At 40.7% G+C, this 17,850-nt stretch overlaps 1 protein-coding gene across 2 annotated transcripts in view; it reads left to right on the top strand.

The window, feature by feature from the left end:
- The window catches only part of camkvl (CaM kinase-like vesicle-associated, like), a 31,835-nt gene extending 14,240 nt beyond the window's left edge, over positions 1-17,595 (top strand). The window contains exons 2-11 of one of the 2 annotated variants that reach the window (XM_034216045.1): positions 7,416-7,522; positions 8,632-8,763; positions 9,081-9,155; positions 9,967-10,105; positions 11,660-11,780; positions 12,495-12,570; positions 12,731-12,867; positions 13,114-13,192; positions 13,287-13,374; positions 14,947-17,595. In XM_034216045.1, the coding sequence (XP_034071936.1) occupies positions 7,416-7,522; positions 8,632-8,763; positions 9,081-9,155; positions 9,967-10,105; positions 11,660-11,780; positions 12,495-12,570; positions 12,731-12,867; positions 13,114-13,192; positions 13,287-13,374; positions 14,947-16,440 (2,448 nt within the window). In that variant the 3' untranslated portion in view covers positions 16,441-17,595. Of the gene's footprint in view, positions 1-7,415; positions 7,523-7,675; positions 7,702-8,631; positions 8,764-9,080; positions 9,156-9,966; positions 10,106-11,659; positions 11,781-12,494; positions 12,571-12,730; positions 12,868-13,113; positions 13,193-13,286; positions 13,375-14,946 lie in introns of those variants that run through there. The other variant, XM_034216046.1, reaches the window with a different exon arrangement.
- Positions 17,596-17,850: the final 255 nt, after the last annotated feature.

The raw sequence follows: 17,850 nt of genomic DNA, 5'->3' as shown, positions 1-17,850 counted from the left end.
AATGCTTTAAATAAGGTCAGTGGTTAAGAGATTAAGAGATTTTCAGGTTTTGTTACAATATAAAATACGTGTTAACGGCAATATGTTGTGTCTGTGAACACAGATTGTTTTTACTGCACAGGATAGAAAGTGTAAGACAGACCAGACAGTTCAAGTGATTGTAAGGAGAGACAGAGAGCAGACTCATGCTTTTGTACAGTCACATTTCTGTAAATTCTCTCAATGTGTAAATGTATTCCCGCTAATGATCCTGCACTCACCTCCCCATCACTCACTGTCTTGCTCGCTGTCATGGAGCTCTGATTTTATTTATTTTTTTGGATTTCACAAAACCCAGAGAGGCTTGTTCCTGCCTCTTTTTTTGCGAGACTCTATATGTATGAATGTTTTTTTTTACTTATCTGCACATAGACACACACACCAGCCATCATTCAGTGTGTGTTAAACATGCATTGTCTGTGCCTCCTGGTCTTGCCTCTGGCTATTCTGGTGTCAGAAAGTGCAAAACTGTCAGCCAGAAATTCCATCATCTTCGTAAGCAACATACACGCATACACACATACGCAGACTTCTGTCAAAAACAACAAAAAAAGGCCCTATGTGGCCCTTCTCCCTGGGGACACACTTACTTTGCAAGACCTGCACAGATCCACTCTCCTAATGAGGGGACAGGAAACAGAGGACACACAGGGGGAACAGCGAGGTGTGGAAGGAAGTATTTCTGACAGTTTAGAAATACATGAATTTTACATTGCGTGCAGTGTGTGCATGATTTGTGTGTGTGTGTGTGTGTGGCAAGATCTTGGTATATTGCACATGTGTCTGCATTTGGAAATGGGTTTCTCTCACTTTCTTTTTCTGGGCAGATGTTATGAATTGTCATTTGAGCATTTCCTTATTAAGCCTGTTTCACTCCTTGTGAATGCCTTCCAGTCACACACACACACACACACACACACACACACACACACACACACACACACACACAAACCTTAAATGAGAGCCGTTCTATGAGCAATAAAATAAGGGAATTAGTGTTTATAACAAGCTTGAAGAAGACCCCATGCTTGGAACTCAGTAGAATACGCAAAAGTATGGGTATGGGTCTCGAACACACACAAATATCAGCCATTATGTGTTATACACACACTTAAGTCTGTTGATTATACATTTGTGACTGTGTGTCAGTGTGTATTAAGAATAATTATCCATTCATCCTTTATTTCACTCGTGTCCTGTAGTACACTCGATTTTAACAAGCACAGTAATTCCAATAATAATTGGCACTTCATATGCTTCTCCTTTGCCTCTGGCTCAGTTCTTCCCTCCTGTGTACTCTGTCGCGTCCTCCAAACCCTTTTATTTGTCCCACTTTCACTCCACAGCTTCCTGATCAGGCCTGGGACCAAGCTCGGGCTGCTGCGTGCTCCACTCAATATCGAACACACTTGTGAACGCAGCCAATGAGCTTGGAAGGAATGATCAACAGTTTAATAACATTATATCTTAACGGAAATACGTTTTGTAGGCCAACATTAATGACAATATTTAGTGTTAGCTGCATCTAGAATATTTATTGTGTAATTATCTCCTAATTACACCCAGTGCAATTCTTAAACAAGGTTGTCAATCTTATTAGAAATTCCTCTAGGGAATTTAAACCGTAAGCACTATGCTGGGTATAAAGTCAGTTTTGGCCATGTTTTCTTTCTGGGTTAAGTCAAGTAAATCATGCATGGTATTGATTGATCAATACAGAACAGGCTGCAACTGTCATGTCTTGTTATGCACACATAAAGACACACACAAGAAACACATCAATGTTTTTCAAAGCTGAGACCAAATATGTGGTAATCATCATTGCAAATCTTATTAAAACCTGATTGTAATGTTGGGCTTAATTACCCATATGAGGGCTTTTTGGAGACAGAAAATACCGTTCATTAAACTGCAAGTGTTGTACATGTGCAAGTGCCTCTTAAATGTGTTTATTTCATTTTCTTGCTCACACGAAACATACACCAAGGGGCTAGTGGAGTAGGATTAGTGCTTGTAAGGTGCGGTAAAGGCAGACAAGTCCACAATCTTCCTCTCTATTTTTCCCATTAGTGTAACAGTTAGAACATCAGGGGTTGCCACATCAGTCATAACCCCTGATGTTCGTATCCGCCACCTCGGTGAGGAATTGCCATGATTAAACCTTTCTCATCTGAGCTCTACTAAAACAGGAATGGGTGAAAGCAAACAATGAGATAAAAACCACATAAAGGCAGTGAAAAGAAGAAAAAGGAAAAGCAGGAAGAGAGAAAGCAGGCAAAAACAAAGAGGAAGTGAAATTGAAAGGATGAACACGTTATTTTTGTGGTATACACACCTGTGCCCATGCTCCTGCTGTTAAGATGGGGTGACATGTCAAACACTAATGAGACACGTATATATTCAGTATGCTTCTCAGTCACATAAGGACTGACGTATAGTGACATGCACTGATCATGTATGTGCCTAACATACACGTTAAGATGTACACGTGTGGTGTACATCGCTAGTATTTGTGTGTGTGTGTGTGTGTGCTTGTGGTGAAACGTGTGTGCTTGTGTGCCTGTCATCTCTTGTTTACACAGGCGTAAGTAACATGAGGTCAGCAACAGACCCTCTGCTACTCCAACTATTTTCCTGAGGCGAACATTGACATGCTTGTTATATATATTTTATGAACACACACTCACACACAGCCTGTTGTTCATCTTATCGGACCGTAAATCTGTGTCACCTCTCAACAAAACTGATGCGACATCTAGGGATGCATACCGGTATCCGGTATTACCGAAATACCGGTTACTGGTGGCTACGGTATACCGTACCGAAATCAGATCCGGTTTCGATACTTTAAAAAATATATATATATATATATATTTTTTTTTTTTTTTTTTTAAGTGAATCCGTGGCCCGTGATGGCGGGTGTTATAAATTAGATTGCATAATCGTTTTTCTTCATATTTTATGTATTTTTCATTGTTTGTTCAATCCCACATATGAACTGTGATGGGATTTGTTTTCTCTCACCAGTGAAGGTAAATGTTGATTTTAAAGATGAGATTTGTTTGTTTGTGCAATGCCGAGATCTCATGACCTTTATTCTATTATGTATTTGTTCTCTAGAATCTCAGGTTTAACATTCATTATAACGGTGCTATAACGGTCTGTTTGCATTGACAAGATGTACTATTCACGCGGCACACCTGATGGCGGGTGTTATAAAAGATATTCCATAATCGGTTTTCTTCATATTTTGTATGTATCTTTCATTGTTTGTTCAGTACTAAAAGGTCCAAGAAGTCCCACAATTGAATTTAATATTCATTTGACATGTTAACTATATCGTAAAGCGCTTCATTGGAGTAATTGTGGGATGATACATTTTCAAAGTATCACGATATGTATCGGTTGAGTATCGGTATCGTTCAGTGGTATCGGTATCGTAAAAAAGTCAACGATATGCATCCCTAGCGACATCACTTAATCGCGTCGTGCAGATATCAGGATTTGTATGGTGGGGATGCTGATAATGTTTGTGATGTTGTTTAGTATTGCTGGGCATCTGCATGACACTGAGTGATGAGGACACACCCAAGCACTTGAATGATAAAATATAAAGACTGTGGGCAGCAGTTGCTGAAATATTTACTTAACATACATTTTCAATTATTCTCAGTTTACTGTAGAGGCGCATTACAAGCCAAACTACAAACGGCAGCTTGTCACACATGGCGCCTCTGTAATAGACTGCTTCTACTTTTCTCATTCCTTTTTCCCCCTGCAGTTGGACTGAGCACACGCTTAATAGGAAAGAGAAGAGTGCCAGTAAATAGCAGATTTTCTTAGAATAACCTTGACACTGAGAACCTCTGAAACACTTCCCCTCTGAGCTGATATAAAGAGATTCTATTCCTTTTGATTCATTTTTGTTAGCCTTGCTGGAGCCTACACACAACACTTGTGAAAAAGCACGAAGACACACTTATGCACAGAGACTTGCACAAGCAATTTGAGGCTGAAGATAACGTGTGATGCCTTGGTGTGCCTTCACACCTAAGCCTGTGTGTGCCTGTGTGTTAATGGCTGAGCAGTTCAAAGGTATATGCAAATTGTAAAACGAGTGAACTGTCAACAATTGCATGGTTTGATTAAGAACATGTATACGTTCTTGGATGATCAAGTTCACTATTTTGACAAATCTGTAAAAATGGCACATTTACTATTTGGAGATAATTCATAATTTCAGAAAAATAATAAAACTACAGTTAAATGACCTGATCAGATAGTTACAAGTATGAACGAAACAACATAACAAACATGACACTGGATGTTCCCTCAATTTCGCAAGCCATGTATAGTATGTGCGGATAAGTTTGTATGTATAGCTACAGAAATTATTTGAACACTTTAATAATTACTGCAGTGAAATGTCACAGCTCAGTTTTAGTCATTCAAATCTGCCCCTGCTGCTGAGAGATCAGCAGTCTGAGTATGGTGGGAATGTTGCATTGCATTCCAATGCTTTCATTTTATCTCTGATATTGAGCTACTTCCATAGCAGATATTTAGAAAGTGTGCATATTTGTTTTGTGGACAGGTTTCCCATTTAGCGTACTTTGAAATGCTTTCTGACTTTGGGGACAGCCCTTAAACCCTGATAAAAATGGGTCACACTCCACATTATCAAACATAGCCTGTTGGCACACACCTACACATTCACCCACCTGCGCATACAGACAGATTCACCTGTGCAAACATTCACACTCACATAGTTGTGAAGCTGTGAGGTGGAGAGGTACTCTCTATCTGCCTCTGGACTTTTACACTTTGTTCTCATGTACAGTCTTTTCTCTATCCTTTTCACTTAGTCACAGTATTTTGTTGCCTTTCTGTTCCTATCGTTTCTCATTTCTTTCTTCATCTCTTGTCTTTTTCTCTCTTACCTTCTCACCTCCTTTCTTCTCATATTTTCCCATATTCCCTCCTACTCTGTGTTAACTTCAATGTTCGTACTGACTGAGTATTCTGCAGGTATGGTGTTTTTAAGGCATTTCAGTTTTTAGGGCAAGAAACAATCACCATGCAGTGGCACAAAAGAAGAAAAAACATATCAAAATAAAAGGCTAGATCATAAATTGGCTAGCTCCACATCAAATCACAAACAGCTAGCCAATATTCTGAGAACAGCTACCCTTCAATCCTCCAGGGAATACATATTGAAAAGGTACAATCATCCTTTTAAGTTTCTACTAAAGTTGGACCCATTCTGACCCCAGAGGACATTTTTTCAAGAACATTGATTCCTGGGTATATATTTAAAATATGCACTCAAATAGTTTTGCAGTATTTCCTAATAATAATAATTGGGAATGTGATGATGCTCTAACACAATCAGAGAGAATTTCTATAGAGTGAGAGAGAATATGGTGGCCAATAGGGAGATTTTCTTTTTTAGAGCAAGCAAAAAGCAGTGTAAACCAACAGTGCTCCAAAATTAGCATCTCAGAAAGTGATTGGCAAGCTCCTTTGCTGACATTTGTTGCTTGGCGGTTCTTAATTTCAATGGGGACATGTTGTTCCTACAGAGATGGACGCGCTCCATTCACATCACGCCAGCATCACCTTCACCACCCTGGCCCTAACCATGGGAATGTTGTTGTGCTTACATAATCTTCTGGCGCAACTAGGCTTTTTCAATCCATCGCTAAATTCCCCCTCAGTTTCACTGGAGCATTACGCTCACACAAGGATGCACATATGGACACACATGAACACAAAGACACACACCCTTCTGCTCCAACTCATATCTGCACATGTGACATATCCACATCAACCTTTGCTCTTTGCTCAGACACACACACATGCATCCACGCTCTGGATTAGGGGTACAGATTAGAGATTAGGGCCAGCAGTGGGATTACACAGTACTCTCCAGCCCCGCCTCCACCATAGATCACAGGCACCTCTGGCCCTATCTTCTACTATGGCGATGCTTTACACACACAAAGATGAAAGAGAAAGGGAGGATTTCTACATCAATGATATTCGCTCCTTAATCCTAAATTAGCACCAGCGAAAAAGTCATTACCTTTGAGAATTTCTATTGTCTCCTGCTACTTAATGCTCGGATCACAATCCCAATTTTTCCATTGCCTTTCTTTCTCCATTTCTTTCCCTCACTTACACACACACAACCATCCTGAAGTCTCTACCATCACTACCATTAACCACAGCTCCCCCTCCTATCCTGTCACATATTTCCTGAATAAGTCAATTCCATAAATGTGTCTTGACATTGTCCGAAGCCCCTAAGAGACATGAGAAAACAATCTCCATTTAAGGGAAAGTCAGGAGAAACATTAGAACATAATGATGGGAATTGGTTTTGTCAGGTATAGGGGAGGAGGAGGACCCTGAATATAGATGGCCGAAGCTTCCAGGGAATCTGTCTCTTAGCAGATGGAGTGTTAAAGGATGTGGGTGAGGATTGCCTGAGGACTGTGGTGAGATGGTATATCGATTGCTGATTCACTATCTAGATCCTTGATTTGCTACCTGGGCGTTTGGGACCTCCTGTGGGGTCACAAGCTATTTTAGGACGGACATAATAAGAGAGATACGTTGGAAAAGTACATACTGTATGTACAGGTTATATATACTCTACGTGGTCATTGGAATGTATGCTGTTGTTCAGTAGTGCAATCTTTCCGGCTCAATGCTCACAGCGACAGTTACAGTAAGGTTAAAAGAGGAACTCAAAGTAATTCACAGCAAATTTAAAAGGTCATGAACTACTGATCTAGATCAAAAGAGAAATCCAAACACCCACCCACCCACACACAGACGACAAACAAAAATCTAATTTTTCTGTCATTAAAAGCCAGCGCTCTCAATGTTACTCAGGGCACCAGTGATTGCAAAGGAAGCCAGCTGCTGTAGGGATACAGGGACACTGCCCTTTTATAAATAAAGTTTAACTTGAACTTGACAGACGTTGCATAGAATCTGCAGACTTTAGCAGAGTAGAGAGAAGCTTAGTGGGTAGCTTAGTATCTGTTGACAAGGCTGGCACGCACCCAGGCTGCCAGAAGCGTTAGTATCCCGATTCGTTGAGAAATGGACTTGGCTGTATCTGTGCTTTTCCAATATACTGCATATTCTCAAGGCTAATAGTAAGGACACTCCCTTGGTGCCTCTGACTTCAACCACTGGAGGCTTTCATAATGTTTCATCAGTACCTCTTTTCCCCGTTTACATCCTTGTCCATGCTGCTTTCTGCATTCCCTTTATCTGTCTGTTACCTAAAGGTGTAACCACATAATTAATGCTTAACTTACCCCTTTATAGTGCAATGATTGAAATGTCTTTTATTTTTTTAGGTGAATGCCGTCATGCCATTTGGGTGCCTTGCCCTGCGAGATGGGCGGAATTACAATAGCCTGTCTGATGTCACGGACAAATATGAGATTGGACAGGTCCTTCGAGCGTGAGTACCATAACACTCCTCTGTTGCCTTTCCCCCCATCTCTCCCATGTAGAATTCATGGACACATTCCAGTATTCCCTAATGGTCTTTATTCCCTTCATGAATTATTTCAAATTGGATCATTTTCCCTGCAGATTTGGTTTGGCATATCAAACATTTCACTGAAGGAATGACAGAAGGTAAAGCATGAGGCTAGTGTGTAACAGTCACATTTATTCAAATTTTAGCCAGCCAATTGTCCATATATTTTTTGATCATGACAGATCGTGAAACACTGTAATTTATTCTGTTTAAATATTCTGTGTCATGCCTAAAAAAAATATTTTTTGACATATTTTCAAAGCGCTGTGAAAACCATTGCCGCTTGACTGACCGAATACTGAAAGTTTACTTCTCATGAACACCTATCCTTGACACATTAAAGACACACACACACACACACACACACACACACACACACACACACACACACACACACACACACACACACACACACACACACACACACACACACACACACCAATCAGTGTAAGAGGCCATATGGCAACATCAGCATCTGGCCTCTGAGATTTCTGTTCATCTTTTATATAACACACACAGACAGACACAAACATACACACATCAATGAAGTTCACACATTTGCTGTAAAAATTATGTTTACATTTTGAAATACTTGAATGTATAGGACTTTTCATAAATAATCTACATTAAATAAAAAAGAGAGGGAAGAAAGCGCCCCATTCGAATCTTCTCTGACTTCACTGTGTTTATTGAGCATAAAACATTAAATGTGTAATGTTGCAGTTTAGTTTTGCATCGCACAGCTTCACAAAATCCATTTAGCTGAAGCACTGCATGCCCCAAGGCTAAAAAACAGATGATGCCCAGCACATAACGGCGAAAGACCCATTTAAGATGTGTTATTCATGACCCTTTATTCTAGTCAATGACTCTCTCCACCCAATTAAATTCTTTCCCTGTATTTCACAAAAACATTCAGTGTACTTTGTCTCCCTATTATGCTGTGCCTCTCTTTGGCATTATTCTAAGATGTGATCAATTCTACCTTTCTCTGACTATCTGTCTTTCTATTTTTCCTTCTTGTGTAGGAAGGAGTTCTGCGAGCTGTGCCTGGCTAAAGACAGACAGACAGACAAGGTGTTTGTCTGCAAGAAATTCCTCAAGAAAGACGGAAGGAAAGTCCGCAAAGCTGCCAAGAACGAAATCATGATCCTGAAATTGTAAGCAGTTGGTCTGTGGACAGATGGATGTATGATGCAGAGAGAAAGGGAGATTGAAAGACTGATTTGTTATTTTACATTTCTGTTCATAATTCCAGTCACACAATCCATGCAATTACCATTGTTAATAATGTAAGCCCAGGTGTTTGTAACTTCTTCAGCACTGTTTTTAAAGTATCTATCCAGCTAAAAAAGATATTCCCTTTATGTTGTTGGTAGATAGAGCTATTTAAAAGCAAGAGAATGTTTAGCATCCTACAAATGCATGTGTGAAGCTTCATTCTTGTATGTTCACTTACTCCTTCCTGCTTTTCCAGGGTCAACCATCCAAACATCCTTCAGCTGATAGACACATTCGAGACCCGCAAAGAATACTTCATCATCCAGGAACTGTGAGTGTTTCGTTTACTGTTTCACTTCATATCTTTTTGTGTAACCATTTCCCGACGTAGTGTACTTAAGTGTGCATTTCTTAATTGTGTATTAACACACACAAATCCATCAGCTAGAGGGTAGGGGTCGAGTCTTTCCTTTTATTACTGTGTGCTCTGTTGCTCCCCTCAGCAACAGAGGATGGTGTTAGTTTTATGAAGTATTTGCTGTTAGTAACACTCAACATTATTCATTACTCCTGAAACCCTGCTTGGCAATAACAGGGTCTCTTCAGAGAGCTTCGGATCGATCTGCGTCACTTGTGACTAGTGCATTTTTTAACATTCGCAACTTTATTTGAAAGCAATAACATTAAATGGCACTGAGTGGACAATTATTTCCCTTCTGTTGTTGTTATAAAGCAAAACAGACTCTCGAAGTGATGGCAGTCATCTCTGTGTTCAGCAGTCTGTTTGAGTCGGTGACTGTTCACATCTTACAAGCCAACAGCCCTCCTGCTGAGGGCGATACGTGATGATCACACCCGTCATGTATACACACTCTGAAGTTAACCAAGTCTTTTAGAGAAATGACCAAGGCTCTAATTTTTAATTGCTCAGCAGCGCTTGCTTTTGGCCAATAGAAACAGATTGCCTTACTAATGAACAAAAAAAAGAGCTCAGGGCTTTTGATAACTGTGTTACTGAACGCTTAAAGTGAATTATTTTGTTGCAACATGTGGTAAACAGTCACACCAACTTGCATTCATTTTTATTTGTTTTTTGGTCGATATGTGTTCTGATGTGGGCATGTGTTTTTGACTCCACACAGTGCCACAGGGGGAGATGTATTTGACTGGATTCTGGACCAAGGGAATTACACAGAGAGAGACGCATCCAATGTCATCAGACAGGTCCTTGAGGCTGTGGCGTACTTACACTCTCTCAACATAGTGCACAGGAACCTGAAGGTACTTTCTTTAACAAAAGCCTTGTTTGAGTGCAAGGCACCTATTCGCCACTCAAGGCATTTTATAGTGTATCTCTTTGGAGACACATGAGAGCATTGCTATGCCATCTCAGTTAATGACTCAACATTTGAAACCTTTTAGCAAGGGAGTAAACACTATCTTTATGGCTTAATGCAATCTCTAGTGATACATACATCGAGACAGACTAATGTCTTTAGCCACCATTATCAACCCATTAGGATGGAATTACATCATGTCTCGGCCTTCAGACTCCCCCCACTGGCAGAAGCTGGAATTTTGTTCAGGTTTATATTGTATATACATCACACAGTCTGCACTCATTTATCTTCAGAACCCATTACATTTTATAAAAATGACTTTTTCAGATTAGTGCAAGAAATTACATATGGTATTTTTTTAAGACACATTACGGGATCACCAACGATGATGATCCATTACTTCTCGCTGGTACATCATATACTTTTCTCATCTTGATTTGAACATGCTAGGCATGTAAAACCAAGACTTCAACTTTAACATAATAAATCCCATAGGAACATTTCTTTTTCAGCAACCTAAACACAGAACACAAAGCCGTGGCAGCACATCACTCCCACCCTCATCCACCTACACTGGTTGCCGGTCAAGTCCCGCATATCCTACAAAGTCCTCCTCCTTACCTACAAATCCCTCCATGCCCTTGCCCCCCAGTACCTATCGGACATCCTTCACCCACATGCTCCACCCCGGAACCTGCGGTCCTCAGACTCTGGCCTGCTTACCACCCCCCGCACCAAACTGCGAACCTTCGGGGACAGAGCCTTCAGTGTGGCAGCCCCCACCCTCTGGAACGCTCTCCCTGCGGAGATTCGCAACATCCCCACACTTGACGCCTTCAAAAGGGCCCTCAAGTCCCATCTGTTTGCCAAGGCTTTCGGCCCCTAAATCGATCTGTTGTTTTGTCTGTCTGACTTTTGTTTTGTTATGTTTGTTTTTGCCCTATTCCTTGTAAAGCGACCTTGGGTCCCTTGAAAGGCGCTATATAAATCCAAGCTATTATTATTATTATTATTATAGAACAAGCATAGATTTGAACATAAAAGATGATCAAATACATAAAACATACAGTTACAAATATTAATCATATGCTAAAATATCCTACACAAGCTATTATAAAACAATATACTGTATATCAGTAATTGCACAATATAAAACCTGGTGCACATTCAGAAATCATTATCTCTCCCAATCTCCATCCACCAATATGTAAGACTAATAACGAGTTGACTCATGCCGCAAATTTAATAATGTTATGCCAACATTTGTTCTGTTTGTTTGTTCTGTTACCTGTCAAGAGATTGCCAAGTAATAAGAGGAAAGATAAGGGCCTCATGAGGTTGAACAATCATTGCTGAGTTTCTTTACAGATGGCAAAAGTATTATTTTTGAATGTCTGCTGATTAACAGTTGCTATAAGGATTGAACATATTTTATAGTGTGTAGGGCTGCGTGTATTTGTGGGAAAATACCTAATTATGTTCCTCATTTGTTTAGCTGGAAAACCTGATGTATTACACAGAAAACAACCACAACAAAGTAGTTCTGCGGGATTTCTACTTGTCCAAGTTTGAGAATGGACCGATCACAGAGCCTTGTGGGACACCAGAATATCTGGGTAAGAGACTCACCAGCTTTTGTGGAGGTTTTTTTTGCCCATGTGGTTCCCAGGATTTGAAAGTATTGTTGTGTGTGTGAGGGAGAATGGAAGGACAGAGCATGGGCAGAAACTCACCTTCAGTCTGGCATGATTCAATAACAAAACATCTTTATGATGACTGAACATCCCCTTTATTAATAAAGAGGTTTTCACAGTTAGTTATAATAATCAAATCAGGAAACATCTCCAGTCAATCCTCAGTCAGCCTCAAGATGTGTTGAACATGTTTGGCTGGTGAAAGTCTTTTCAGATGCTCTGTTCCTGCCCACTGTCACTCATGGAGGTTTTTTTTAATATATAACTTTACTTTTTTATGTTTCTCTGACTCTCATCTATACATACTTCCTTGCTAACACACTTTACCATTTTCATGTCTTGACATATTTTTGAAAAACAGTCATGAGTTCCAGTTAAAGTACCTAACTCTCTCTCAAGTTTATGTGAGGGCATTACACAACTATGCTTTGGCCTTGTTCTTTCCAGTGAAAGTTCAGGATAGTTATTCATAATGCTGAGCTTAATTAGACAAATAAAGAAAGAAAATGGAACAGAGGCCCGGGTGGTGTAGAGTTATGAATGCCGTCTGAAGGTTCATAAATGAAAATCCAGCCATATTAATCTCTCTTCACTCTCTCTCTCTCTATGTCTGCTTTTCTCTTTGCTGTCTCTCAGCTCCTGAAGTGGTGGCTCGTCACCGTTATGGTCGTCCTGTGGACTGCTGGGCTGTGGGTGTCATTATGTTCATACTGTGAGTGAACAACAAGCCTGATTAACACTTAGCTGCAAATACATTTAATTAAAAAAAAAATGGCTTTGTTGTTTGTAATTCACATTTCCAGGAGTTATCTGCACGGTTTTAAAATAACTTCCCTTTCTCTGTCTCTTTATGTATGTTCTCCTTTTTGTAGCTTATCAGGTAACCCACCTTTTTATGATGAGACAGAGGAGGAGAACACAGATCTACATAATCGCATCATCTTCTGTCGCATCGTTGCTGGTGAATTTGAGTTTGATTCTCCGTACTGGGATGACATTTCGCCTGCAGGTACATAGCTCCACCACACGATGGCAATAACAACCAGTTGAATTTTTAAAGGCATTGGATGTGTTAGTAGTCAGTAAATAATTGACTATTCTACCGCAGTCTAAATTTAAATGGAGCTTTTAGTTGCAATTTTTATTGTATGCCTCTTAATCAAAGATCTAATTGTCCAAATTACTACTTTTTGATTATTTCCTAACTTGTTAGTTGAAACCTTTAAATTGACTTTTTGTATTGTTTCTCTCTCAGCTAAGGAGCTCGTCTGTCGACTCATGGAGGTTGACCAGATGCTTAGAATCACAGCGCAGGATGCACTTTGGCATGAATGGTAATTGTTTGCATAATCACAGAGCACACGTTTTTTGGCACATGTCTACTGGGTTAGTTCTCACTTGTAAGATGTTTTTTGTCACCTATGACAGGATTGCAGGGAATGGTGCATCTGAGAAGAATCTAAAGGATGGCGTGTGTGCCCAGTTTGAGAAGAACTTTGCAAAGGCCAAATGGCGGGTATGTATTCACTCTTACTCTCTTTCTATAGTAGTAAATAAATGTTGTGATAAAATAGCCTAGTAAGCAGCAGAGGAAAAGGGGGGGGAACAAGATTAAGGCTAGGGCAAACAAATAAAGATGACTAGCGTGAAGCATCAATGATTATGATTATAATTTATCTATTTTTTATGTTGATTGTACATGAGGTACTTTTAGCTCTGCATTCAACTCTGCAGAGGTCTGTCTTACATTTGCAAATGATATGGCGGTGGTCATAAGAGGACATGGGGGTAGTAAATGCTGAGGACCAAGAAGAAGGAAGTCAAGATGGCAGCGCTGACCTAACAGCATAAGTAACAGTTATAACCCTCTTCTCTCTTTCCCCATGTGGTTCCCAGGATTTGAAGGTATTGTTGTTCATTATGAGGGAGAATGGAAGGACAGAGCATGGGCAGAAACTCACCTTCAATCTGGCATGATTCAATAACAAAACATCTTTATGATGACTGAACATCCCCTTTGTTAATAAAGAGGTTTTCACAGTTAGTTATAATAATCAAATCAGGAAACATCTCCAGTCAATCCTCAGTCAGCCTCAAGATGTATTGAACATGTTTGGCTGGTGAAAGTCTTCTCAGATGCTCTGTTCCTGCCCACTGTCACTCATGTCCTGTCCCAGAAGAGATCCATCCACTCTGTCCCACTTTTCTTCATTGGATTTAGACCAAGATGTTCAAAGTGGCTCGCTCTACTCCTTTCTTACTCCTCATCTGCACTAGTATATGAAACCATATTGGTAAAAACAAGTTCATGTTCCACAATAGGGAAAGGGGTTTGCTCATTGTCTGTATTATTTTTTGTGTAGATAAGGAGAGGGAGAAATAGAAAGGATATAAGGGATGTAGGCCACTGTGGACTGTTGAACCGCAGTGTTTTGATCTCTAAGGCCCTCTGTCATTCCTCTTATGTGAATCCTGGTTCATTGACCCATACTGTACCTCAGTGTTACATTCAAGTCATACTTGAAGCTGTACAAAAGCTTCTCAGTCAAACCATATTGTATTCAGTGATATGTCTGTCCAAATGGCTTTTCACTTCCAGAGAATAGATTCCCTGGTTTAAACACAACTTCTAAGCCTACACATTTTCTTTAACTCCTTAAGTGTTTGTAAATCATAATGAGTCAGATGGGTGTAACAGTGACTGAGATTTACACCCATCTGTTCACTTACCTTTTCCAGACAACAAGCAGTCAAGGAGTGGCTTGGAGTGAGTGAGTCTTGAGATTGATTTAAACCAGGGTACAAATGTATCATAGCCTCCTGGAAGTAAACAGATGGCACCAATCTTACTGTCACATCTCACGCTTATTATGATACTGATAAATCATGGTTCCGTGACAGGCTTATTGTCAAATACTTGTTTTCCAATCTTATGTTATTTGCATTGCCATAACCAAATATAGGATCAACGCTTTTCTTTTATTTAACCAATATGGGTGTTAATGAAAAAAAACAACATACTGTAACTCTAATGCCTTTAACACCTATATCTTCCTCTCCTCTTTTTTTTCATCTGTCTGTGTTGCAGAAAGCGATCCGTGTCACCACCTTCATGCAACGATTGAAGAATTCAGAGGCCCTGAATGACAGTTCAGCCGAGGCTCAGAGCACAGAGGAGGCAGGAGATAGTGAGAGAGTGTTGTCCCATGGGACAAGTGATGAGGGAGACAAAGGAACAAGTGATGAAGGAGTGACATCAAGCAGTGTGTCTTTAGAAGTTACGGTTGAAAATACACCGCTGGGTATAGGAAAGGATGAGGGGAGGAGTACGGTCGCAGAAAATCAGGATGAGGCAAAGAAAAGTATAGGCCCATCAGTAGGAACTTCCCCCTCAGATGTTCAGGAGCCTCTCTGTCAGAAAAGCCAATCAAATGCAGCCCTCAAACTCGCACAGGAGGAGTTTGACAAGGTTGGTGCAAAGAAAGCAGCAGGTGATGGAACCAGGAAGATGGCTGCCAACTTGGGTCAAGGTAAAGTTGTTCCAGAATCCAAACCAACTCCCATGACGTCGTCTGACCCCTCCAAGCTGTCAGACGGGTCTTCAGGGACTAACCTGAACAAAAAACACACATCCGCCTCCCCTGATCCTAACAGTAAACGTAAGATGGCTGCAACGCTCCATGGCCCCACACCCAAAGCCTCTGCTGCTGGGACAGCCTCACCAGACAAGAGGCCAGCAATGCAGAAGGACCAGAGGGATGAGACTGATGGAAGCTGGTGTCAGACAGAATTACCTGAGGCAGTGGCAGAGAGGTCAGTGGCAGTCGCTCAAACAGTGGCACCTGAAACTGGGGCTGATGCAGGACGAGGAGTTAGATTAAGGGGTGAGGATAGCCCCATGATGAGAAGGGATAGGGATACTAGGGCAACAGACAGATACAGTGCTGAGCTCAGCATGGCAAGGCCAGGTCCTGCAACAGGACAGGGTTGTTACACAGGCAGCTCTGCTAGTTTGGGCCGTCACGCCACTCCATACAACCCAGAAGTTGGGACTGTAGGAATGGGGATGGCAGGGAGCTATGGGACTCCATACAGTTCCCTATATATGACTGGAAGAGGAATAGGGATGTATGGGACTGGGCTACCACATGGAGCAGGCGGGAGCAGCACTACAAGCGACTGGCAAATGGACAGTGTGATTGAGCAGATCGAAAAGCAAATGGCTGCCGTGCTTGAGAAGATTGAGGGAGACATGCCCTCGCTGCTGGAGCAAATCAGTGACTGCCCTGCAGAGCCGCTACGAGCCAGGAGCACACACGCCTCTCCTGCCACCTCCCGCGCTCGCTCCTCACAACATACCACGACTGCAAACTCTGCAACTCCACCGCCTCTTCCAACCTCTCCCAGGCCTGCGCTGCCATCTCTCCCTCACCTTACTATCCCTCCTCCCTCCTATCCCCCACCCTCCCCACCCACACAATCCTCACCCCAGGCTGCAGGAGAGCAAGAAGACCGGGAGAGACAGAGGGATGCTGCTTCTACCAACCAGTCCACCGGAGCTGGGATGGACAGAGGGCTATAAAACAGTTGTCCATGATGCAATTCACAACAGATGGAACATTGGATTTATGGTTCAAATTTCAAGGGGTTTAGAGACACTGTCTCACACCCAAGTATCATCCACTAACGCAAAAAGGAAAAGTAACCATGTTGATGATGTTTGGTACGGCTGTATGTTCCTTTTGAGAATACTGGTCTGAGAGAAAATTAACTATGGCATTTAAATACACTCATGACTTGAGTGTAGGAGGAGTAGTACATCTCTCTGTATAGAGCTGCAAAAAGAAAGATCATAAAAGCAAATCCAGATTGTGCACATCAAAATGCTTGCAACACAACCTTGTTATACTCAAATCTAAGCATTCAGCGCAGTTTGCAAATCCTAAATGTACACAAGTAAGATATTGTGGTACAATAATCAGCTTATAGTGCGAGTTATTGGGGAGGGGGAGTGTTATGTATAGTAATATTTCCATTATTCCTTACAAAGTGTATATAAATACAAAGAACTTGGTTCCTGATTCCTGCTTTCATCCTATGTTGTAAACTTCCTCGTAACTAAACTGACATTTACTTCTTTTTTAAGCAGCACATCCTATGTCATTATTTTCCATTCCTTTTTATTTATGTAGCTATTAATTCAACTAGTGAGGCTGCAAAATCATAAACTTGCAGTCAAAGAGTTGTACAGATGTTCGCCATTTCATTAGCTGCTGCAGATTGAGATGAGTTTTTATTATATAGCCTAGTGTATTTAAACTTCAATTGTCACTCGAAGTGTTGTGAGTTGCTCCACACCTGTTTGAGAGCTTGATCAAAATTGAGATGCTAGTTTTCAAAGGCTTTGCAATAACAAACACACACACACGCATGCATGCACACACACACACACACACTTCATAATTCTCCACAGTTTTGTCCATGGAGTTTGTTTTGGTTTTTCTCCAGTTTTGTCATGCATTCAATTGTTACTGTTAATTTGATAGTACTGTCTATATTTGCTCCTTTTTTATCATGTAAAAAAGTATTTATGGAAGTTCATTCTGCTTTTGGATCTATGTAATACCAGGTTCTGTGCTTTTCTCCTGAACAAGTCTTTAAATCCACTATCATGTCTGTGTAAACTGTGCACTGTTTGCAAGTCTTTCAATTAGAAAAATAAAAAAAATATGCTTTATATCGTTCGTTTTTTCATTGATTCAAAGTTATTTGACAGGAGTTGATTCAACTCTAATAGCTGTTTTTAATATGAATAGCAGCATTATATAAATGGAATCACGTAAACGCTTTTTATTGCTAAAGCTGAAAGAACCGTTATCCAATGATTTCACAGAGGCATGATAAACGCCATGCCTACAAGTCCCATCATGCCCTACGGGATTTTTGGATTAGTCTACTTGTGGAAGCATGGGGGTGAAGAAAATAATTGTTA

The sequence above is a fragment of the Gymnodraco acuticeps genome, unplaced genomic scaffold (assembly GCF_902827175.1).
Source record: "Gymnodraco acuticeps unplaced genomic scaffold, fGymAcu1.1, whole genome shotgun sequence".
Taxonomy (NCBI): Eukaryota; Metazoa; Chordata; class Actinopteri; order Perciformes; family Bathydraconidae; genus Gymnodraco; species Gymnodraco acuticeps.
This window is presented reverse-complemented; position numbering and strand designations above follow the sequence as displayed.